The sequence below is a fragment of the Scomber scombrus genome, chromosome 11 (assembly GCF_963691925.1).
Source record: "Scomber scombrus chromosome 11, fScoSco1.1, whole genome shotgun sequence".
NCBI lineage: Eukaryota > Metazoa > Chordata > Actinopteri > Scombriformes > Scombridae > Scomber > Scomber scombrus.
The window spans coordinates 14,092,234-14,118,314 of record NC_084980.1 but is presented as its reverse complement, the minus strand read 5'-3'; the positions used below and the strand labels follow the sequence as shown (position 1 = coordinate 14,118,314).

General features: G+C 40.5%; 1 protein-coding gene across 1 annotated transcript in view; it reads left to right on the top strand.

The window, feature by feature from the left end:
• The window catches only part of LOC133990176 (ephrin type-B receptor 1-B), a 166,763-nt gene that overhangs the window by 119,379 nt on the left and 21,303 nt on the right, over positions 1–26,081 (top strand). The window contains exons 6-11 of the mRNA XM_062428350.1: positions 5,008–5,132; positions 12,842–13,004; positions 16,585–16,693; positions 18,485–18,549; positions 22,860–23,048; positions 24,207–24,454. Coding sequence (XP_062284334.1) covers positions 5,008–5,132; positions 12,842–13,004; positions 16,585–16,693; positions 18,485–18,549; positions 22,860–23,048; positions 24,207–24,454 — 899 coding nt within the window. The remainder of the gene's footprint in view (positions 1–5,007; positions 5,133–12,841; positions 13,005–16,584; positions 16,694–18,484; positions 18,550–22,859; positions 23,049–24,206; positions 24,455–26,081) is intronic.

Below are 26,081 nucleotides of genomic sequence, written 5' to 3'. Positions count from 1 at the left end.
TCAACAAATACCGACCTCTGAATCAGTTTTTGACTCTTGTGAGTCCCACAACTTTTTGGAAGTGCAAGAAATCTCTGGAACTCTATTTTAAGATGTAGAACAGTACATTTGACTCCTCACTGTACCATATGAATTATGGTGACTACACTGAAGTAACAATAATGAAAACAGAGGCTCAGTTCAGTGCCAGACATGTAAAATGATGCTCTAACTCATCTGTATTCCATAGTAGATCATTTTTACAAAGGTAAAGAACTCTCATACTCTCTTTCTTTTTCGTTCCATGTCGGTCTCTCTCTCTCTGTCCCTCCTTTCCTTACTTCCTCTCTCTCTGTCCCAGCCAGAGACAGAGAGGCTTTGACTTTGATTAATGGTGAGCCAAGCTCTGCATTAAAAGCCAGGGGCAGCAAGTGGGGCCAGATAAAAGTGGAGCACAGGAGCAAGGGATGGGAGGGATGTAGGGAGGAGAGAGGAGCGCAGGACACAGTCACCAATCACTGTCAGCTTCATCGTCCCAGGGTGACAGTGGGGGACGCAGTTGGAGGGGACAGCGGTGCTTCATTGGGCTGAACTTCACCCTCATACAGGCACGACACATTGTCTCTGACAGGCTCTTCACACATAGGCTACTAGGACACATGGACACACATACATGTGCACACACTCTTTATCTCTCTCTGCTGCTTTTCCTCTCAAAAACATGGTCACTGTCTGTCCAGTGGGACCCACCAGTGATGAAAGATATTATATTTTTCTTTTTTGCAAGGAGAGTGTGTTTCAGTCTATGGCTATATTCAGATTTTTGGAATTGTTGGTAGGTTGTATATATATAACCTACCAAAATGTTCCATGAGCATGAGCGAGATTGTAGTATTGAAGTATTTTCTAATAGATTCTGGTTCTGACACAGGAAGGTGATGTCTCAATTCTTTATCCCACTTACAAATCTCTGATTCCGTTCGCTTCTCCAAATGGGGTTATCCCTGCATCAGTGACACAGTACCAGACCTATTTGAATAGCTGAAAAAAATCTGAGTAGTGGCTGGTGAGTCAGAGATCGACGGAACAAAGAAAAATTCCATGGTGAAAATTGATGTTTTTCTGTCTGTTTGCCTGAATGCATGAATTAAGTTGCGATGTGGACTTAGGGCTAGGTAAAACACCTCTCCTCCTCAGCCATTTTTTCCACTGCAGGAATTTCTGTGTGGAGTGCCCCTCCCTTGGGTCTGCCAGGAACAGTGTGTGCCTGTGGCCGGTAATTGATAATGCGGCCCAGGCAGCCCTAGACCTGGTCAGTGGAGCGTGAACCAGCCTGAGAAGCAGAAGCTGAAGTGCACCGAGGTGAAGCTTAGCCCTCACACTCTCTGTCTAGGGTATGAGAGAGGGAGGGAGGGCAGGAGGTGAGAGCCAGGAGAGGCTGACAGAACAGAATCCATTCACACTGACAGGATAAATAGAGTCCTTTCATTTGTTTACATTTTAGGCAATTATCTGACACTCAAATCAAGGAACACTTACCTCGATCAAAACTGTAGAATGAGCCTTCTTTCCTACAATGTATGATTTATAAGCAACCACAAGGACTCAAAAGGTCAGGGGCTTTTCTCCTTACAGAACCCCTGTGCCCACAGAGCAAGGGTGAAGTATGAGACGAGAAGTAGAAGAAATAAAATAACCACTAAGGAGTCAGATAAAAAGGATAATTTAGTTGAGAGAGGGTGCCATTTGCTGCTTTTTGAATAGAGGAGTTATTCAGAAAGATGGCGAGTGGAGACCAGGTGGAGCAATGACTAGGCCTCAGCAGTGAGCAGGCCGAGAGCCAAGTTGCTCAGAGGTACATAATGTAGTGCACGGGCTTGTGTGGGGCTGTATTTATGCCTGCAGACATGGGGGTGGAGATTTCTTTCCTGCCCTGTATACAGACACCAAGGCGCTGAATATAGTATGATCAGCTGCAGAATCGGCTTTTAATCAAACATACTTGTATGTTCACAAATTGATTTGATGAGTAAGTTTGGTTGGATTCATCCTTGAACTTTAAATTAGAGTTTATCGTAGTACCTTAGAGGAGTTGAGTGATTCTACAGTAGATTTCTGGCAAATTCGCTTACAGTATGCTATTCAAGAGATTGATTTATACATAGAAGCTAAGCAATTTGTACCTTTTATTTCAAAAATGGCATCATTTTAGAGAAACCTATTTCTGTTTTACTTTAATCTATCAAATATTGATATATTCATACTAAGTATTCTACTCAAACCCACTTCATAAAAAGTTCACATTTGCTTTTCTGAGAATCCATATTAACATTTCCACATCTCCTCTTCTGCACAGGAACTGGTGCATTAAAAAAATGCTAACAGTAACAGTGGTAACAGAGAAAAAGTCTCAGTTAGCCAGTAAAAAGACAAATACCTCCAGAAGCCTCTAACTTGATTAACAGGTGTCCAAGTGATGCCTGGGAAGTGTATGACTTCAAAAAAACACTCACTGCTGTTGAGCTTGAGCTGAAATTCTCACTCGCCAAGTCTGTGACATTTAGGAACTTGTCAGCCTGCTCTACATTAAACATATTAACACAACAAATAGATACAGAAAACTTCAGTATCAGCACCAGGGAAATTTACTTTTTCCTCACAGAGCGGAAAGTCTGAGGTATTGAACTTTGGCGCTACTGTCAGCAGTGACAAGATATCTGTGGATTTGTAAATGTCAACAGTGGGAAAATCTGCCAAAGTATGATAGCAAGAAGGCGGGGGGAAATGGACTCTACAATGGCATATGACGCCACTTCTCAAGGTAAAAAAACTGGGGTAAATTTCAGCCTAATCCAATATTTTTTTATTTCAGACCTGTGTTTCATTTAAGAGAAAACTAAAAGTGTTAAAAGATAAGAAAAACATTTTCAGACTCTGCTCATTTCTGACTCTGCTTAGACCTTATTAAAAAGCAGTGTTTCAACAAGGTGTGTTAGCAGTGCATTTTGTCAGCTATGCCTTAATAATATAGTGAAGATAGGCAGTTGAACATGGACCTTTTCCTTAAAGATGTGACACACGCATGTACACACATACAAAGTTTTATTACGGATAATGTCTTCCCTCTGTCCAAAAACACAATCTGTGAGCAGCCTTTGCAGAGAGAAGAGGAGCAGGCAATGATGGCGGGATGACAGTATAGAGGACAAAAATGATGGAATAAGCAGGAAATTGCTGTGTGTCTGGGTTAATTGTCAGCCCATGTGTGTGCATTCAGATGTACAAATGATGACATACATTACGCAGTTGGCCTAAAATGATCACAGCACTATATCAGGTTAGAGTCCAAAGTGTTTCATTTACTGACTGCTTTAACATGTTTGCAGAGCTCGAAAATTGTTTCTTTATGAGAACAGATTGAAACTTAGATTGTTGTGTTGCAGATCCAGTGTAGCCTGCAAAATGGCAGTACAGTATTGTTAGTTGCATATGTTTTCCTGCTTGCACTGTTTAGTAATTGCATGGCTCACAATGACGTCATTTGCACCAAAATCATCAGTGGTGTGTACCAACGGGAGAGTGTCACAATAAATCATTGGACACAAATTGTCATAACATTTTGCATGTGTCTCTGTGTACTGCAAGACCACATGTTATATCTCTGTCATTTTAGCTCATTTTTATGATCTTGCTAGTTAAAGATAAACTTCCACTACTGTGTGTGCAGTACTTGTCCATTTCATTTAAATATGAATTCTTAAACTAATAACTTAGTGAAAGGCTCTTGAATGGAAACTATTTTATAAGACCTACTGCAGGCTATCTTTAAATAGTACATATCTATTATTATTGCAGTACATTATATTGGAAAGTTAGTTTCATTTGCCCATGTTTACCAGATGCATTTACATGTGAATAACCGTGGTTTTACTGTAACACAAAACACCAATTAGGCTATCTATATGACTATATGAATTAATAACTAAACCTGCATTTACATTAGTGAATTATTTATATTCAGACAGAATGTTTAACTGTTGAAGACTCTCGTAGAAACTGAGCATTTCTCTACAGAGATTTGGTGTAGCACTGTGTGAATGGGCATTCCTGAAAAAAATCTCAAAATTGGAGCCTGCAGAGAGGACTGTGTTAACTATTGCACCCAGTGCATCCTGAGGATGCCACACACTTTGCTCCTGTTTTCTGCCTATTTAGCCAAAACTGCTCTGTCCAACTGCGGACTAAATTCAACACGATTGGTTGCTGTACTCATGCCAGACTCGTGGTGACTGACGGGGCGAAAAGGTAGTTGGAGTCCTGCTAACTGGAGCTGATACTCAGCCCAAGTCCACACCCTCAAATCTCAGCCAAATATGGCATGCATGTTTGGCCAAAGCTGACTCATATTTGGTCCTGCAGTGCCAAAATATGGCTGAGTGAAGCTCTAATCGGCTCGAATCAGCTGGCTTTCTAGGTGCTGATTAGAGTGGCAGTTGTACTGTTTAAACCTGGATTATTTGCGGAGCACTGATAGCTGGTGAGTTTAGTTTGTGTGTCTGAAACAGCATGGTGGTGATAATGCAAGATTTATTCTAGGTACTCATATTGGGTGAGCGTTGCAATAGTGCTGTATTCTTAAAAAAAAAAATTGTCATTAGTGTCATTAGTGTTGGTAATGCACCCACTTCAATTTGCAGTCAGTGAACTTGTTGGCATATTACAGTTACTTATTAACCATGATCTCATGACCGCATAGTTCCACACAGTCATTTATATGGTTGAAATTAAGTAGAAATACACTGAAAGGAAACCTCTCAGGCCAGCAGGTTTGACTCACTGCACTATGCACTCAACTTTAGCAAAAGAGACTCACCTGTTGCACTACCCCTGGATAACTGGTGTGTTGTATAATCTTGAAATAAAGATTGTCTTGTATCCTTCAAATAGGTGTGAGTGAAACATATCTGTAATATTCAGTAGTTAATCTAGACATGTACTGATGCTGTATTTCTGTTTCTGTGCCTCCAGCTCCCTCCATAGTTCCCATCATGCACCAGATCAGCTCCACCATGAATAGCTTCACACTGTCATGGCCACAACCGGAACAGCCCAATGGTATCATTCTGGACTATGAGCTGCGCTACTATGAAAAGGTAAGATAAGTGTGTGCTTGTGTGGAGATAGATGTTATTACATGGTTTCATATCAGGTTGCATGTGTTTATATGCATTTTCCTAGCATAGTTGAGATTCAGATGCAGGTGTGTCTGTTACTGTGCACATGCATAGCAAACTGCATGTGATGCCCCCAAAAATCTAAGCTCTCGCGGATATCTGTGAGCAGAGTCCCCTGGGTTGATAATATGTTCTTTCACTGTGTTCACTCCATCTCTCCCACTGTTCTTTGGTTTCTGCTGCAGATGAAGTGAATAGGTTGACCTCTGGTCTAGGCCCACTCTGCACAGTGCAGCAACCTGTCCTGCTGTGAAAATGCATTGCGTCTGGGGGGATTCACATCGACCCGTCTGCTCACACACAATACGTCTGCTTTATTAAGTCGCCAGACCTACCCCACAGAGCCCATGTTGCTTCAGTATTGACCTGTAGGCTTTTCCCAAGGCCTTGGACATAATGATACCGAGAGATCGGAGACTCTGGCTTTTTGTTTGGGCCCTTGTTTGTCCTCCTAAAGCTGATCGATAGGTATAGCAAGGTTGGTCGTGCACATTTTTTTTCCCCCAGTCTTTGTCATCTGAGCTAAGACTTTTGTTAGCGTTGGTGCACCTTCACCCATGTTATGCTTTCCAAATAACAGATACAAATCGATAGAGTTTTATAAATGTTTTTATTTTTCTGTTGAGTTATTTATTTCAAACAAACTCATTTTGGCTAAGGTTTGTGGATCAATATTCACAACTCCACCTCAGAATAGTGTTTGTCACCTTTTGCATTTTCTATCCGAGAGAACAACAATCATGTTTTTAAATGATGTTTGCAGTTGGAAACTCAGTTATCCAATAATAGCTGCGTTGCTTGCTGTTTTCCCCTCTGGCATTGCACAGGTCATGAAATTGAATCCGATTGCCATGGCCCTGAGAAACCTTATCTGCCAGACAGCTTAGTGTTGTGTAAATAACACTTATACAGGCTCCCATTAGCTCATGAATATCAATGAAACCTAATCCTATTGATGTTTATGTAGCGTGTCCTCACACAAATAGATGAGCACAGCGTAATCACAAATTAGTGAATTAACAAGGACAAGATTACTAATTGCACTGGGATGATTCAGGTGACAGAGAGGTTGCGCTCTATGCTGTCTACCTGTTTCTAAATGTACCTTTATATCTCCCCTGTACATGTTTCTGTCTATCTAGAAAATGTACCACCATGTGAGTGAGAATAAGACACAGAAGGTGAGTCAGAGTGATTGCTTTGTGACACACTGGGCTGTGTAGATGAGATTTCCACATTGGTGGTCCTCTTTTGACACTCTGTATTTTGGATCTGACGATGCTTTTTATAGTCTCTAAACAGACTTTTTCTTCTAAGTTAGCCACTGCCATCCAAATTGTCTGTGTCGATATGTGCCTGATTGTAATTATGCACCAACCCTAAGAAAAAAATAAATCATTTAACTTCTTACACATGCATGATATGTTCACATAAATTCTCAGTGTCACAGACTTAGACTTGGGATACTTACATACATCTTTAGCTTGCTTGTTGCATATAGAGTAGCGGGGAAGTAAACTGCATTCCATCAAGGTCAGTTTTGCCCACTCTCCATTGATTCTCTGATTGCTTGAGAGGTCAAGAAAATCTGGAAATTCCACCCAGCTGTAATATGATGATGTGGCCTTTTACTCATAAAAGGCAATTATGGAGGGATGTCCCTCCCCATGTCTGTCACACGCTCCCTGCACACTCCTAGCTTTCCCCAGTGCCACGGGTTACTCATCTGCTGGATAATACAACCATAACATTTCTTGCTATGTATAAAAATGGGCTTGCTACACTCGCCTTCTTTTTTTGGGTTCTCACCAATACCTGCATTAATCTAAGCATAGTCACACTGTTATGGTTCTGGAGTTGATTGTCTCAGCGTGTCTGGCACAGTCAGCTAGTCCTTAGCACAGCAGAGAGCTGTCTCTCTGTACACTTCATCTCACAGCAAGCCTCCTATATCCATTTACAAAGGCAGCTTCTTCAGCAGCATGGCCTTGTCACACTTTGTGTCGAAAAATTCCTGAGGTTTATCGTAAAATTAAATTCTACCTTTTCCATTCAGAATTCAAAAGTGTACTTGGTTTATATAGATTTTAATCTACTAATTTTTTTTTAGTGTTTTCTTAAAATTATTTTTCCGGTATGTTTGTTGGATTTGAACCAAGGACATTGCATTGATGCTGACTGACCCAGGACACCCTATTGGGTCACAAATAGACACTGATTCATATTGTTCTCTTACCAAAGGAGGAATAAGTATTCAGATCATTTACTTCATTACGAGTGAACATACTGCCATCTGAAGTTACGGTATGCAAGTCTTATCAGCTAAATGTACTTAAATTATCAAAGAAAAAATAGTTGTTTTGCAGAGTGACTCCTTTCACAAAATTATAATAATACACACCATGTATTATGTTACTGGATTATCATCACTGCTGCATTAACATGCAAACAGCATCAGTGTTGTAGCTGATTGAGATGGGGATTATTTTGATTACTTTTTATAGTTTGCAGTTACATCTAGAACAATAGATTGAATAATCCTGATGGAGGAAAAAAAAAGCTATATTTTCTAAACATCACACAGGTTTAAGCCAATAAATGAAAGTGTACATTTTTCTATTATTTTTTTACATATAAAACTAATAAGGAACATACAGAATGTAGATATTTATATGGAAATATGATAAGTAGAAAATGTCAGAGCTGAACCAGAGAGTCACTAGTCCATGCAATGAAAAATTATGACAGCGATTCAAGGTAATAACATTTTCATTTTCACTTTGAAGTAAGTTGTCTATATTACACTTGTTAAAACATGCCTGAGGCTTGTGTTCCGTGGCACCAAATCATTGTAAAGATTTGTTTGTTCAACCAGGATGAATCTCTGCATTTGTGATGTTGTTTAAAATGTTAGCAATAGTAATATTTCCAAAACAAAAACAAAAATAAGAGCCAGCTTTCCACCTACAGTTGCACTTTAGGCTGTAGTTGTATGAAGGAAGGAGGTGGTAATGACCCGAAAAGACTGCATTTTGACAATTTCACCTGAAAGCTATAGTGAGAGCTGAAGGCTGTTCTTTCAACATGCTTCACTCCCCTTTTCAACCACCTTGTCATTACAAAGTAAGTGGTCCCAAGACTCTGTAAATTGGGAAGCAAGATGAAATGAATTAAAGGTTTGCAGTGAAAAAGTAGAATCGCATGCTCTCCTTTAGTCCATTTTTCTCATATCCTTTTTCCTCTGGTTCCCTGAAAATTTGGGGAGGGTGGAAATAACTCAGCATAGCGGAGGTCAGGCCCTCCATTAAGGCTGGAGCAGAGCAGCCACTGGCTCTGGGTACTGATGGCTCTCTGTGTGTGTTGGTGTCGGAGAGAGGCTGTGTGTGCGTGGGTGTGAGCTTGTGTCAGTGTTTGTGTGCGGTTGTCGGCAGCAGTTCAGGTGTATCCATTCTGGATTACAGCAGTACTGTCATGCAAGAAAGGGAAAAATTCAAGAGCAAATAAAAGTTTACAGCATGTCACCTGGATCTGCGGCAGACTGACCGTACCACCACCTGCATTTTTGGCACTTTGAAATCCCCCCTGTGCTTTACATAGAATTAACAATTCCTCAGAAGAGAAGCCAAGAGAAAGTATTTATTATTCTTTTCTTCTCTCCCTGCCAGCCTTCACAGTAGACCGCAGTACTTTTTTAGACACACACAGATGTTGTACAGAAAAGTTTAGATGTTTAATGGAACCTGTGGAAAGCAGGACTTGTGCAGCACTCTCTCAGTCCCTCAACTAGGGTATTCACATTTCCTCCCTCAAAATCCCTTTTTCTCCCCCTCTTTGTTTGTCTCCCACCCCAGTCGCTCGGGCCCCCTTGTTAGTCTACAGGTAAATGTAGTGCATACAAAGAGTCATCTCAAAAGGAGGTAGCTGGAGAGAACAAGAAAACCGTCAAATATCCTTAAGACAAGATAATTCTTTTCACCTCTCTTGAACATGCTCACTGTTGTTCAGCAGTTGTCCGAGCAGTGAGAGGAATATCATTGCGTTTTTATCGTCATGATATGAATTGTTTTAACATCAAACTGTTTTCTTTATTTCCTAAAACAATTAGGACACTTTAATTGTCTTTTATATAAAATGTTATCACCATTGTATTCCCATACAAAATAATTACCATTTCGTTTTGAGATTAGAATTCATGATTTAATGTTAATTATTTGCATTTAGTAATAAAACTAATCTAGTTTTATCCCATGTTCCCCTCTTTTTCGTTTCTTTTTCACCTTAGGCAATACATTAAAATTATGAACATTAATAGGAGAGATTTGCTTCTTTCATTCCCATTTTACAAACATAATGTTCTCTCTTATACACTCCATCCCCCACCCCCTTGGTGTGTGTGTGTGTGTGTGTGTGTATGTGTATGTGTGTGTGTGTGTGTGTGTGTGTGTGTGTGTGTGTGTGTGTGTGTGTGTGTGCGTGTGAGCCTGAGGACACATGGTATCCCACCATGGTTGTCTTTGTGCCAAGTGGCCATGCTGTCCGTTTTTGGTGGTTGGCATTTTGGAAAAAAACAGACACACAAACACAGGCACACGCACACACGCACACACACACACACACACACACACACTTCAAGTGAAGTGAAGGGGAAGTCAAGTTTATTTTTATAGTCTAATATCGCATATAATGCATTGGTGGCCTTTACAGATCCAAAACAGTAATGGGTCCTGATTGAAAAAAATCCACCCAAGAATTCTTAGAAAAAATGACAAAAGTGGCAGAGAGGAAATTCAAAGCAAGTTCTCCTCAGTTCAGTAGCGAGGAAATGGAAATTGATAGGAGATTGGTAATTACCGAAAATGATTTGAAAGTTGTAAAATGTTGTAGAGAAACACAACTATTGGACATCCAGCTGTAGGGATTGCACCAGATGCAATATTAATGTAGTAAATCCAGCATAGCCATTATAGGTCCAAGAAATTATTTCCGAATAAGACCAAGTCCAAGTTGCCAAGCAGATGGGGTAGGTAATTTTACATAACTAGCTCATCTTTTCAGAGGAGGTACAGTAAATATCGATTTGGCCTCCACACTAGAGAAAAATTTAAAAAATTTACAAGTGTGATTCATCTTCACTCAGAACATAGAAAGCATCTACAGACAATCACCAATCATTCATATTTATCAGGGAGACCTGTCTTGCTGAGTTTTTCTCAATTTAGTGGATGTTGCAGAGACCAAACTCCCTGCAGTGCTTCCTGTCTATCACCCCTGGCAATGCTTTTGATTGGCTGCTCTGCCATCTGCCTTCCCACCTGCAACTCTGTCTTTATTTAGCAAGTTAAGGTGTGGTCCTCCTAATCCCCATTTGACTGGCAGCAGGAGGGGACCTCTCATGGCTGGAAGTCCCTCCTGGCATGGCCTTTTATTGGCTATCCCCTAACCTGCTGTAGTGTCAAATATCAGCTCGCTTTTAAGTGGCAGATGTGGTTGTGTATGTGTGTGTGTGTCGCATAATCCCCATTTGACTGGCAGCATGAAAGGGCCATTCCAAGCTGGTGCTCCCTCAAGGGATGCTCCCCCATTGGCGGTTTGCCATCTGTCTGCTCACCTGTCCTCCACGCAAACTCAACAGATGGGGGTGTGGTTCTGAGAAATGTAGAATGACTGATAGCAGAAGCAGGCAAATCCTGACCCCAAGTGGTCCATGTGCTCTCAACCATGTCCTATAGCAGATGAATAGGTGACTACGTTTCCAGTCCCTCCCGGGGATTGATGCATTTTTTTTGTATTTACAAGCCCTTTCAAATGCTCAGCTGCTGCTTTCATGTTAAGTTTAAGTATTTAGTGTTTAGTGTTTAAGTATTTGTATGCAGCACATCGGAGAGATGACAGATTGTGTGATCTAATGGACAAAAGGTCTGTGAAATGATTAAACTTACTAAGCCAGTTACATCCAGTATTCCATTTATAAACATCTCTTTCCTCTCAGAGATAGAATGAAAGCCTGTTGGTGCAATGCTTTCCCATCTCAAGCCCAAACATTTGTCTTCATCAGGCCCAGAGTGTCCAATAAGAGCTAATGTGATTGCACACATCATTATGTGGGGGAGCAGATTTCATAGCTATGTTTACCTCGTCTGCTCAATGACGGAGCAACCGGAATGATTCAATTACACCAATCAGATTGGATAATGATTTCGATGTGGGTTGCTTCTGCCTCGAGATTCTTATCGCTTCCTGCCATCATCTTACATCCTCCTCCTCCTCCTCCTTCTCCCGCCCTCCCTTGCTTTTTCCTTGCCACTCCACACTGCTGTTAACTCTGATTTTTTATTCATATTTTCTCAAAGCAGTCTGTAAGATGTCGCTCAGTATTAAACAATAGTGTGTTTACCAAGCTTTTTAAAAAAAAAACACAAAAAAACCCAGCCTGCCTCTGTTTACACTGTTTTACGGACACAGGGAATTTTCGTCCCTTCACTTTCAACTGCCTCCTCCCTCTCTACAGTATGTCTGCATCTAGCTATCAGCAGCCTGCAGCAGTGGGTGTAGTGTAGGTGCAGTCTTATTTTCTGGCTGTCATATTCACTCTGGGTTATGGGAAGGTGACAAGCCTAAGTAATTACTGATCCCTCATAGCAGATACCTCCAGTGAGCCCCAAACTACACTGCAGCAGACTGCCTGACTGGTTCTCTTGAGCCTGGAGAGAGAAAGACAGAGCTGCAGGATATGGAGGGCAGTTCCCATGGTCCAAACCATACATTTACATAATGAATAGTTATATGTATACATCTATACATGCACAAGAAAATCCATATATTCATAAAGTATGTCCACATAAAACCTTTGATAGATCTAAACACATTTTCAAACCTGCTTCTCTATAATCTAAAAAAAATGCACGAAAAAAAGGGCAAATACTGAAAAAAGAACATTACAACAAACAGCAAATAAACAAAAGATTTTTTTTTTTAATGAAAAAAATAAAATACTTTCTGTGGGTGGAATTGGCCTGCTGTCATATTTAAAAGCAGCCTACAACAAACAAACTTAAGATAACAGAACAAAAAGGTGTAATGTGAAAAATGTATCACAGAAATTAAACAGCCTCATAACGCACTTCTGAAGACAGATATGCAATGCGTGTGTATGTATTCTACTGTATAAATGGGACATACTGGGTGTTTTGGGGTGTAATGGGCTTGATGCAGTGTTCTATTGGAGTTTCAAACTGTCCAAAGCCTGATTGGATTTAAAAAATAAAAATAAAAACTTTCCTCAACTGCAATGTTCTGTCTCTGCTGTTTATCTGCTCTTCTCTACTATCTTCTGTTTTCATCAGGGCTCTGTCAGTGTAGTACACTACATTTCCTGTGGCTCTGGTTTAAAACAACTAAAACATACAACCTTAACTGATTTCCTCCAAATTCTTTCCCCATAATGTTTCCTGGTTATGTGATACTTAATAAGTTTGTTTGTTGTCTTACTGTCGGACTCTGTCCAGCACTGTATCTTCTTGCACCATAGTTTTCTTAAATGTGTGGTTTACCACTTTGCTGCCAACATCTTCTCTGTGTGGTGTTTTGTCATCCTTAACCTACCTCCTTGTGTTCGTTGCTCCTTTCAGGACCATGCAGAGATTAATTCCACCATCCTGCGGAGCCAGACTAACACTGCACGTGTGGAGGGCCTCCGGCCGGGTACAGTGTATGTTGTACAGGTGCGGGCAAGGACTGTGGCTGGTTTTGGCAAATACAGCAGTAAGATGTGCTTCCAAACCCTCACAGATGGTAAGGATTGCCGAGCCAGGAGAAAAAGCTCTCTCTCTCTCTGTCGCTTTCTATCCTTCTCGGTCTCGCTTTCTCTCTTATACACGCATACACCTATGTAATACAACGCATACAACTATTTCCAACACTCTTGTTTCACTTTGTATGTGTTGCTGCATTATTATTAGTAGGTGAGATAGAGGGGAACCGTAATGTTTGATTGCACTTCTATTTCTACTGCTAAATTAATTTCCTCCACGGTCAGGTTTGAGTGTGTGTGGGTGCTTTGAATATGTAGAACGCTGAGTGTCTTTTGTTTGTGCAACTAACTGTGCTTGATCCAAAATGCTTAGCTAATTGGTTTTTCACCCGGCCCTTCTGTTGCTGAAGAGCCATCCCAGAATGCATAGCTGTGATTAGTGGTTGATGAGATTAATTTTTTGCCATTGCAGGAGGGGCTGAATTGTTGGAGAGGGAAGGGGGCTAAAGAGAGGCTGCAACACCTGCTACACTGGCAAGGTTGTGGATGTTTATTAGTGAAAGTGCAAGGAGGTGTGTGTGCAGGGTTGGTGGAGGTGGCGTTGAATAACTGTGGTACTTCTTCACAGCCTTACCAGGCAATCAAATCAGTGCTACTATTAAAATAGCATGATTCAATCTGGATGGATGAAACGTTTGACTAGAAATGTGTAACATTCATGAGATTTGCCAAAAACCTGCTTCATTGGTCTTTGCTGGACTACCAGGCAGCTATGCTCTTGTGGCCATAGTACATAACATCAGAGACCGGACTGACATTTCCACATTGTATTATGTTAATGAAGATGATAACGATACATGGGAATGTGATGATTTTGAGAGATGGGAAGATAGGAGGGATAATAATGATGATGAAAGTGATCATTGCGGCTATTTACCTGTGCGGAGCCGATGTAGTGGCACGTTCATGGCCCCTTTGTTCTCCCTTACGGTTGCAAATGATCTGTCCCTCAAACATATACGCATTGATACGCACATACGTGCACATGCTTCACACTCACGCACACAAACACCGTTTACAGTTCATTCACTGGCTCGCAGCCACGGCACAACATTTGTCAAGGCAATTAACAGCAGACACTAGAGAGCTGCCGACAATCACACCCACGGCTCCACCTCATGCCCCTCTACCGGCTTCCTCCCCCCCGTCAAGCCCATCCACTCTCAGGAAGACACCACGTCACCACCCAACCACCGCTCTCCCTCCACGTCTCTTCTCAAAATCTATAATCCCTTTTGTCTTCCCTTCAGCACGTTTTCATACACCTCCACACGGTGTCCTTTTGCCACCTCTGCACACACAAACGGGTGTACCCACGTAGTGTAGACTTGATTGACAGGTGTGATGAAAAATAGGTGATTGGTTCATCAGTAAGGTGACTGATGTCACAGTTCTCACGTTTTCTAATAGACTAAGGCTTTGAGAACTAACTGATTGTAATAGGAGCCTATTTACCACTGGAAGAGGTAGCTGTGTGATTTCTGTCTGTCAGGGAAAATCACTATTCTCATATGGGTGAAGGGGAGATTCATCTGGACCTCTCACACATAATATGCATCAAAAGTGAAGACTGCCTTGAAGCTTGAGTAGCTGGAGAATCATTCACACTGTTTGGTTGAAACATTCGTGATAAATGTGCAAGTTAAAAGAGTGAGCAATTGATGTCACATTGAGTTTCCTCATATATCCCAGCTCTCACACTGCTCCGAAGATGCATTAGTTCTCCTGTTATCATTTTAATCCAATAGGCCCATTCTACACGGGGGATTGGATTTAGAAGCTGCTGATTTGCCTGCAGCATGCTAAATCGTGCATTGCTTTAACTACAGTGTTTGCTGGTGCCAAAGTCGCAGGAATACAGGCACACAAAAAGATAACGAGGATTCTGCTGTGTAGCATTTTTAGACGGGCATTTAGGCTGTCCTCTGAACTACCACCCATCTGCCTGTGTATATGCTGTGTATATGTACCTCGGTTTTAGGGTCACAGTTCGGTACGATATCAGTACAGCAGAAAGAGAAAAAAAGGGAGAAAATATCATTTTGGTCTTGTATTTTGCAAAATATAAAAATCCAACAATGGCCCATTGGCCTAAAGGATTAATGAAACACCTTAGTTGTGCTGCAGTGGAAACTATTTCTGAAACAGTTTAGTTGTGTCGCAGTGAAAAAGGGAAAAAAAACAAAAAACTTTCTGTTTCTTGCAAGGAGTCAGGACACCTGCTGACAGCTGTTTTATGCTGATTTATGGTCTAACGGTGTATAAAGTAGTTGAAACTAGCTCCACCTCCATCAGCTACAACAGTAACATGCTGCTTGGACACTGATGCTACTAATAATCTAATGATGTCATATTAATATATGGAAAAATGTAAAGCCATGTTTAAAGTCCATGTAACTGAGAATTGCAACAGCCTTATTTGAGCTGGATTTAGGCTCCTCCTTGTGTGTTTGATTTATGTGTTCCCTATCTGTTGTGTTTTATTTCTACTTAAACTATAACTGGTGTGCTGTCTTGATGAGATCTCAGAAAAGAGATTTAAAACTCAAGGGAATTCCTGTTTAAATAAAGGTTAAAAAAGAAAATAGGGCCAGTCAGGGGGACCAAACCACTACTTTTATTTTCATACATGAACTATATTTACAATCTCAGAACTGGTTCTCACAACATGCTGTCTAACCATGTCAGATGGTTGTTTTGAACAGTTTTACTCAAAGGTGGAGTTAAAAGCCGACCTTCACAGAGAGGTGAGGGGGAAGGGGAGACACGGTATCATTTTACTACGAAGATAATGGAGCATATTTTAATAATAGTGTTACACTCAGTTATGGGTCTCTCTTGTGATTCTAATGACAGCGACACTTCAGGGTAACCAGGATACCTTGGCTAAGCCGTCTGGCATACATCCATGAGCATTGCACTGAAGCTTAGTGGTGTGTTGCCAAAACATTTCATGTGGAACTTGTACTCCAGAATTATTGTTCCGTAAATCAGTCTTCGTGGATTATTGAACTATTTTGACAGTAATTGTTTAGATCACCAAGCGTATTCTTCATACAGCTGCATGCACTGGACCGCCATGTCTGTACCGTGAAGGTTCAGGACAAATACACATCCTGTTACACCTCTTGTGTACATAAGACATATTTGGGCTGTATGTGTGATTGGCAGTAGATGACATTCTTTTCAACACCTGAGAAACAGCATTCCAAGGTGCTGTTTCTTGTCCGTTCTTTTCTGACAGGAATGGCAACAGAGATGGCGGAGAGGCCCCCCCTTGCTCTTTCTCACCATCATTCTTATGGTTCTCTCTCTATGTTCTCTCTGTCTCTCTGCCAGTTTATCAAACACAAGCTGTCAGTCAGTAGCTAAAGCTCACTTGATTTCAGTCAGCACCTCTCAGCAGAGAGATCTATATGTTTTCTTTATCCATCGGTTAACCATCACACGCACACACATTCCTCACCTCCAAATAAACACAGTTGTGCTCCTTAAGCTTTACATAAGTTGTTCTCAATAACTGTCTTCCTGTCTGTCTTCCTTCCTCTTTGCGTGACTCAGATGACTTCAAGTCAGAGCTGAGGGAGCAGCTTCCTCTGATTGCGGGGTCAGCGGCAGCAGGAGTGGTCTTCATTGTTTCCCTTGTTGCTATCTCCATTGTGTGCAGCAGGTAACCACATTTTCTTTCCTCTGTCTCTTGCAATACATTCAAAAACTTGCTATGAAATTAGTGAGTTCATTGCCTTGTCCCTGACAAATACACATAGATTAGCTTCTTGCCAGGCTCCTAATTGTTTCACTTTAAAATAAAAATATTCAGCCAACCTTTGCTGTTGTAATGGCAGAGCTTCCCTTACACAAGTTAATGCTTTCTTGAGAACTTCAGCAAATGCTTGGGGTAGACACATTTACATGAATACCTATACAATATAATTTTGCCCAATACAGTAGCCCTGCATGCTCCCCCATTTGCTAGTAGATGTTGAAAGACAGATGACAACACTGCATGAAGACAAATCTGCTTCATTGATGTACAGTACAGTTTCTTATTCTGAGTCTGACCATACATGATTACTTTGCTATGTGCTTTGTGCTTATACCAACATAAAACTCAACAAAGATGTGTTTTAAAATTATTCTTAATAATACTCTGATATTCTTTGACATTGCAACACTGCCTGTTTATGAATTATATCATGTGTGCGCTTCTTATACATCCATACACATTGGGCCTGATTTACTAAAGGTTTGCTTGTGTAAAAACGTGTGCAAACTTGACATCACCCGCAAAAAATGTGCAAGCTGATCTACTAACGCAGCACACTGAGGTTTGCGTCTTTCAACTGTGCAAGATACGTTTGCCATAATGAATATGTAATATGGGGCGTTTCAACCCCACTGTGCAAAATACAGGGAGGAGACAATGCAAATATGTTATTTAGCACGCGCATTGTGATTTACCAAACCTGAAGGTATTATTTCTGACGCTAACTGCGTCTATAAATAATACCTTTGAAAGGCAGGTATCAACCGGCTGCGCACTGCGCACAGATGACTTCTGTTACTGTGGTGAGGAGGAGACGGTGGCACAATGACAGAATACGCACAGGACGGAGTTTTTCCACCTGTGTTAATAATTTTGGAGTGGAATATTTGACTTTTGACAGCATTGACTTCGTCACAAATACTCTCCCATATGTCGGTTTTTCTGGTAATATTTGTTTTTGTTATAACTCAATATATTTGTTAACTTCTTCCACTAGAACCTGATCACATTTCATTTTGCACTTGCAGCTTTCTGCTCGTCCAAACTCTCCATTCAGACACGCAAGACCCTCATTTAAATACTGCTGTCTCTACCCTGTTCCACCTGTTTTAATTTACGCAGTTATTCTTAGTAGATCACCCGTAAAACGCACGCAAACGAGACGCGCAATCTATTGCACTATGCACGCAATTTAGTACCCACTATTTGGGATCTTAGTAAATCAGGCCCACAGAGTATTAGCAATCGATTTGAAGGAAAGGAAAGCTGACATACTCTACATAGAGAATTCAACAGCTTCGACTTTGGCCTGTTAACTTACTTAAGTCAAGCCAATTTAATTTTGCATCAGTTTGTCACTTTCCTATCTTACTACTCTTTAGATATATGAAAGTCGAATTTTCTGCAGTGCTGTGTGCAACTTTGAGTAAGTGTTCATCAAATGGGCCAGGCTCTTTTGATGCTGAGGCAGAGGAGACAGATGAAAAGCAGAGAGATCCTATCAAGGTCTAATTAAAAATCAGCTCATTTTCATAAACTTCATTTACCACTGCTAACCCTCTGCAACTGATTCAATTTCAGCCACATCATTTTCAGGTCTTACAGAGAAACATGAACAGTAATAAGGCCTCGTTTACCCTACCTTTCATCCAGTCATCTCTCTCTCTCTTCTCTCAATATTCATTGATCCCTTAGGAAAAGGGCATACACCAAGGAGGCAGTGTACAGCGACAAGCTGCAACATTACAGCACAGGAAGAGGTAAGTCTATCCTACTACTATGAGCCATTTACTAGCAAAGTAGTGGTTTGTTTTTACTCTTAATTAGCAGCATACCCCAAGACTAAAGATTTTGGCCACATGGTGACTATCACATCAGAAATGTTTATGAAGTACTCTACATTTTCACTCACAACTGTAGAACTTCCATCTCTCCTTTGTGCATGTCTTCTTCTGCTGTCATGTATGATGTTGGACATGTATGTTAATGATGTAGTTTCTCAGAATATAGAAGTGAAAAGGAGATAAGGTCAAGGATAAATTACCTTAAGTTGAAGATGTCTGTTGATGTAAATGACATTTTCCTTTCTATGCTCAGTGACACTGACTGACATCTCTCAGGGCTGTACAATAGCCATGATTGAGTCATGTTTTAAGCACTCCCCTGGCACTGACTGATGAGGGGAAGGTGCCTGGAGGGACACGTGTATAACCTCTGACAGATAGACATACACACGAATACACAAGAAAGGGTGTGTAAGGGTTTTGTACCACAAATGAAAGCCCCATGTACTGCCGACCTAGCAGTCTGAAAAGGGGCCCACTCGGGGGGATTGAGTTTTGTTGAGCCTGACACAGCAAAGCGTTTCAACACTTTGTGTCAAAGCAACAGCAGTGGCAGCCGGCACTCATTAAAACTGCTGTGGGCAGAAGAGTCAGTTTTGTCACAGGCTATCTCTGGGAAAACCAAATGCAATTAACATAAGTGGGGAAAATAAACAAAAGATGAGAGACGCTTGCAGCCCTGATCATCAAATGAGCAATTTCAAGTGGAGAGGAAATAAAACGCTGATAAGGGATCCTATTCATAGGTTTATTCCTTCAACCTTCATAACGCCAAACACTCATGAAGTAATCCCCCACCCCACAATGCATTGTTTTCTCCCATTCTCTCAAGATTTGACTGACAGTTTTGTAATTACAGTATTCAACGCAACAATAAAACAGCGCCACTCAGCCAATTGTTTTGGGTAAAACTCCAAAAATGTGCCAGCTTTCAACCGGCTGCCTACTGTTCCAGCTGTTGCCTCACACATCAGGTGATGTCTCCTCATTTCCAACCCACCTAATGTGACAGGCATCAAGAGGGGTGCTGTTCATACTGTAAATTCAGTAGTGTGGCTCAATGGTCATGGTTATGAAAATCAGACCTTTACCATTATACAAAACACTGGTTGGGACTTCATGACAAGCAGACTGGGACACACATGAACACACTCATCATTCCTACAGATTAATTAAGTACTGCTTGTGAGGCCTGAAAAAGTACCCTCCCTCACAGCCATGGGGATTTTTTTTAATTGTTGTTTGGTTTCATTGGTCATATCAGCACATCATCAATATCACCAGCATTCATCCCTGTATTTTACACACACCACATATATTTTCAGTGCATCCATTCCCTTATACTTTTTTCCACACACCAGCAACTCATCAGCATTAGGAGACTAGACATTTCTAAACTCTGCATGTTTAGTGTACTCCCTAATGCTTCTCTGCATATGAATACCAACACATCCTTAAATCACCAATGTTGGAACTGTGTTTGTTGCTTCTGTAGCTTCAGCTGTTGTTTGTGCTTCAGCATCTGGTGCTCACACTGAATGAAAATGGGATTAGAAAACCCATTTAATAGCTATTGTTGTGGTTAGATGCCAAATGTGTTTATACTTGAGTTATCTCTTATTTTTCTGTCAGTGCTTGCTGCATTCATATATGTGCATTTAGTGTGTGTAAACTAAACTATACAAAAGTGGCAAGCATCTGTAGATTGTTGTGATGTTTTTGTTTGTCATTCTAAACAATACATGCCATACTCTATTTTACTGATCAGCATTATCTTTCACAATGGGAAGATTTGCAGAGGACACCACATGCATGATAAACCACAACTAAGGTTTCATTATCTATTCAAAATGTGACTTTTAATCCCATATGATTTTTAGATCCCATTTATGATTTCCATACAAATAAGCCACATTGTGTGTCTGACAAATGATTTTCTGACATCAAACAATGGATAATTAGTTTGTGTTTAGGAAGTAAACTCAACTCATTATATTCAGAGTGCCACATAGTAGATTAGTGTGCATCTCGGACTGACATGAAATGGGAATGTATTCACTATAGGCGTACGGTGTCCTGTAATTGTTTATGTAAATTTCTCCAAGTGGATAATCACATAAAACATATAATTGTTATATACGGAAATGGCTAAATTACAAATATTGTTAGGCAAAAGGAATTACAGGACGTTTTGTTGGATTGGTTATAGACTAGCGCATGAAAGAGTTCCTTTACCTTAAAAAGATGAGTATTTATATAGCGTCAGTTTTACTGTAACATTGCCCTTTATATTCAGGCAATATGTAAATTCTGTGTAGTAGGAGCAGTAATTTGATTGTACCCATTGCCAGTAATAGATTAATGCAAGCATTACTGCAGTACAGTTGATTTGTGGATACATTAAGGCCATTCAGTAAATGAGCAGGGCAAACTAATAGCAGGGTAAATGCTTGACATTGGTGAAAATAACATGGCTAAGTGCAGTGTAGTAAACTGTAATTTATAATGCTGGTCAACTAAATACTCTTAACTGTTCCAGCAATTGTGTTATTGAATAGTGATTTTGTTCAGATTTATAATCCTATTTCAACAAATTAATGAGTCTGTCCATTTTTTACCATTTAGGTATACAGTAATATGTGGCCAGCTAGTTGAAAAAGGTAGGGATTTATATTGTGTGTTATACTGTATGCCCATGAGTATTTGCAGCAGCCATACATTCTCTCTTGACAGGGTTGTTGTTTTTTATGTTGGGTAAAAATAGAACTGACGGTTGGCTACATTTGCTTCATACACTCAGATGAAGGACCTATGAAATATTAAAGCAGGAATCTATTTTTTATCTGCTGGCCATAAAAAGATGAGTCCAGTTAACCAGGGCTGTACCAGAGGGAGGAAGAGAGATAAACTGTTTGCATTTTAAATTATACATGAAAGTGGGCTCTGGACTGTGGATTAGAAAGTAATGGGTTCACATGTGTGTACGAGGGAATGCGTGCTTGCGATTTTGAGTGGGCTCTCATATGTTTGTTGTTATATATGTTCCCTGCTGATATTTTGAGTCCCACCTAGTGGTGCTGCTGAGTGAGCAGCTTGGCGACACTTGTAAATAAAACGTCTTTATGGATTGCAAAGATGTAAACCCTCTGATGGATTAACTTGAATCCAATCTGTATGGAATCTCTAATGAGCAATTACATTCACACAGACAGGGTTCAAGGCAATTAGTGCAATAACTAGGATCAGCTTCTAGTCTAGAGTAAAGTGAGGCACCTTGATCCATCCAGAACCAGACCTTAAATCCTCTTGTCTCTTGAGACCTGACCATCTTTCTATGTTTTATGCAAATGAGCAGGCACAAATTGACTTGATGGAGATGGGTTTATTCCAATCATGGCTGCCAAGGTTTTGACTAAACAGCTCTGAGAAAGCAGGCTGCCCTTGGGTGTCACTGCAGAAATTATTATTTGACGTCTGCTTGCTTGCAGTAATGTCCATCTTGTGTCAGCGTGTATTGAATATGTTTACAAGTGTTTTTCAGCAGTCCCCCCCACCCAGTCTGTAAACACAGAAAATCTGTCCCACCGCTTGCAGACGTCTGTGAACTGAGCTCACCTATCGCAGAATGGCATAAAGGGCTAGTTGATAGCGCAGTGGTTTTATCTCTTTATGAGCTCCTATAGGGAAAGGCTGTGCGGAAATTGGTTCTACCACTATCAAAGAGCAGAGACTGCTAGGGTAAGGGATAAAAGGGTAGAAAAAATCTGTCTACATTTACTCTTTCTATACCCTTATCCCTCCTTCTATCCATTCATCTTTCTTTCTCACTGTTTTTTTCTTTTATATTCTGGTCTGCTTCATCCTTCCAAACACTGAATCATCGAAAAACACTATTTTGTTGTCCACAATACTGTGAACTATAGCTGTTTCTATAATCGTCTGCCTATACTATTTAATATGTGACAACATGCATTAATGTTCATTTACATACTGAAGCGCTTTTTTCTGTCTCTGAGGAGGACCATAAAGCAAATGGAGTTATAATCATTTACCACTGTTAAAAGTGTGAACTGATTTGTAAGTAATGCTGTGTCACATTATGATTTAAGCTATGTCTTGAAGGGTAATGGCATTCATCAACCAATTAATACAAAGACATTAGCCAAAAGAAAAAAACAACAAGTTTCTTCTTCTAAAAAGCTCATTGGGCACTTTGGTTGTTCTAGAACTCTCTTTGAGAGCCGACATGTCTAACTGCCCCTCCCCACTGGGCTGCCCGACCCACTTCTCAGGCTCCCCGGGGATGAAGATCTACATTGACCCCTTTACCTACGAAGACCCCAATGAAGCCGTCCGCGAATTCGCCAAGGAGATTGACGTCTCCACTGTCAAGATCGAGGAGGTCATCGGTGCAGGTACAGTTAATGGATATTGCGCAGTTGTGCAAGTGTGTGTTTAAGTATGTAAGGTGAATGTACATGGCCATATTTTAATTTATTTCTGTATGTTGTATGTTTACATCCCTTGCGTGTAAAAAGGTTAATGTCTGAATCGGTTCAAGGTCACAAAGCCCAGCCCTTTGACAGCCACATCAGACGGGAACATGTCAAGGGCCCATGTCAAGTGCACTAGCAGCATATAGGCCAGCTACCCTGGGACCTAATGGCATTAGAAATAACTCAAGCCTTGCGGCCTATTCCCTGTGCTTCTCTGTTTTTGGATCCTATTAGTGTTGCTCTCTGACATGCTCTACCTTTTCATTTACTTTACATTTAAAACAGATTGATACAGTTTTGTTTGCTGTCTTTGTTTCAGAAACGTTTGTTTGTTAAAATTGATAAACTTTTTACTAATTTCTGATTGCTTTTATGTATATTCTAAGAAACATTGGCGGCTTAAATAGCTTCAGCCCAGGTCAACGTGTCTACAACATGTCCTTTTGGGACAGGATGCACCTTTTTTACAGCATGGAGGGTATGCTGATAACATACAGTATATGTTGGTTCATACAGACACTAAAATACCCCTGGTAATGAGACTGGGCCTACAAAAGCTCCTATAGCCTACTCAGCAAGCTAGGTGTGAGGAAGCGACAGAGATAGGATAGGGGTAAGGATGCAGGGGGACTAACTAATTAAAGATATCTGTTTTTGTCGATTTCACTGTGTGGTGTCTCTGCAGGACAGCAAGGTGGCGATAATTAATCAAACAAGTTCCAGATATTTACCAGATAGTGTTTGCCTTTTATTTTTTGATTGGGGAATATGAAGCTACTTGGCAGGCTTTTAGGATAGATGACTACTGTGAGTCAGAAGAGCCATACTGTTAAGAATATGTTGAGGCAGCAATGCTAGTGGAATACTGGGCAACACTCAGCATGCTTGATACAGACTAAATTAAGATCTATAATAGCTCTTTGGGTAATATATATCGCAAGGGACATTAGATGAAAACAATATTGATAAGCAAGTGGGTTTTTATATGATCAACTCAGGCTTTTGTCTGATCACTTTTTGATCAGTTCCTGTTTCTAACTGAATTACCTCTATGTGCTTCTCTGTTTTTCCCACTAGGTGAATTTGGCGAAGTGTACAAGGGCCGTTTGAAGCTGCCTGGTAAGAGGGAGATCTATGTGGCCATCAAGACCCTGAAGGCAGGCTACGTGGACAAGCAGAGGCGAGATTTCCTGTCTGAGGCGTCAATCATGGGCCAGTTTGACCACCCAAACATAATCCGTCTGGAGGGAGTTGTCACAAAGAGCCGACCAGTCATGATTGTCACAGAGTTTATGGAGAATGGTGCCCTCGACTCATTCCTCAGGGTAAGCGATTTTTGAACACATACGCAGTATATCATATCAAGCTGCAAACAGTCACTGTTTATAGGGTGATCTGACTATGACATTAGACCTACAGTATATAAGACTCACGTTCAGGAGCTGAATAGTTTGCATTATTAAATTGAGGAGCAAATTGGAGAGGAATTGTTAAACAATCCCAGAAAAAACATTTATGCTTATGCAAATTGGATTCAGCCTTCTAAACCTTTCCATTGCCAATAGAGTATATTGTTCATGACAATGAACATGATTTCAATCATTTTAATTTAAAACATTTCCACACTAGCTAACCCTACCAGCCTTTAATTTCTCTATTAATGCCTGGAGCTATTAATGGACTCCTCACTCTTTCTTTTATATCGAGGATTGAGCGGACATGCAGCTTAATCAATATTCAACTCGCTTTTTTCCTCCTTCAATCTCATGGATTGGTGTTCTCTTCCACTTTGATCTAGGGTGGGTTTAAAGGGGCTCTTTGAAGTTGGCTTTGCTAACCGCCACATCCGACTAGTGTTTCCATCGATCTCCCTTACCCCTCTTATTTGTTACTGTGTTTCAGGGGTTCAAAGCTTGCTCTTCAGAGCATTCACACAGGGGTAGGGGCACCATGCATGGATGTTAAAGAAGGGAATGCCTGCACGCCCAAATGGAACAATGCTCTAACACCACACAATGAGCAAGATTGGCTTCAGGAATCCATTTTGCCTATCTAATACAAGTACACGCTTCCTCTGGACATTAAGAGGATTTGAAAGGCGAGATTATAGCTCAAGATATTTCATAATGGCAAAGTGTAAACAACAAAAGGAACAAGGGAAACGAGGGGGAAAAAAAACAAAATAAATGAAAGTAATTACTTGCTTTGAAAAAATGAAGCTCCAAGCTCAAATAGATGAGCAAAGCTGTAGATAAAGCTGTTTGTCACTGGAGTACATGGTAGGTGTGACAACACATCTTGTCCTCATACAATGTATGTGCATACCCTCCGGCTGTGCTAATAATGATATACAACAAGGCTTTTCTAATTTTGTAGAAGAGTCCCACTGGGCAGCTGTGATGCTAACTGAATTTCTGAAAATATCAAGTAACAGAAAATATCACAAGCATGTAATCTGTGTTTCTTTGACATTATTCAATAGAGAATCACATTTAAATGGTACGTATTTAAAATAACAACATTCACGCCTTAGATTTTTAGTCAACATTGTATCTATGATTCAGTGAAGAACCAACATAATTAGTTCATTATCATTAAAAGCAGTAATATTAGCATTTGCTGAAATCTCTCTATCCTCTAGCTATGCTCATTTATATTAATCATGCCAAAGATAATATCTAAATACTAGGGATGCACCGAAAATTTGATCACCGAAAATCTTCTGAAATACTTTTATCACCGAAACAACACGGCCGAAACAGCTAACTAAAGAGATCAGCTCCTCTGATGCATCTGTAGCAGACGTTATTCCTTTAATTGCAGACTTAGAGTCTGTGAGCACACGTTTCACTGAGATCTATTTGGATACTCTGCACTTCATCGCGACTGTACTTGATCGGCGTTATAAAGATCATTACCTGGATGTGGGATTAAAGCAGCGTGCACGAGAAA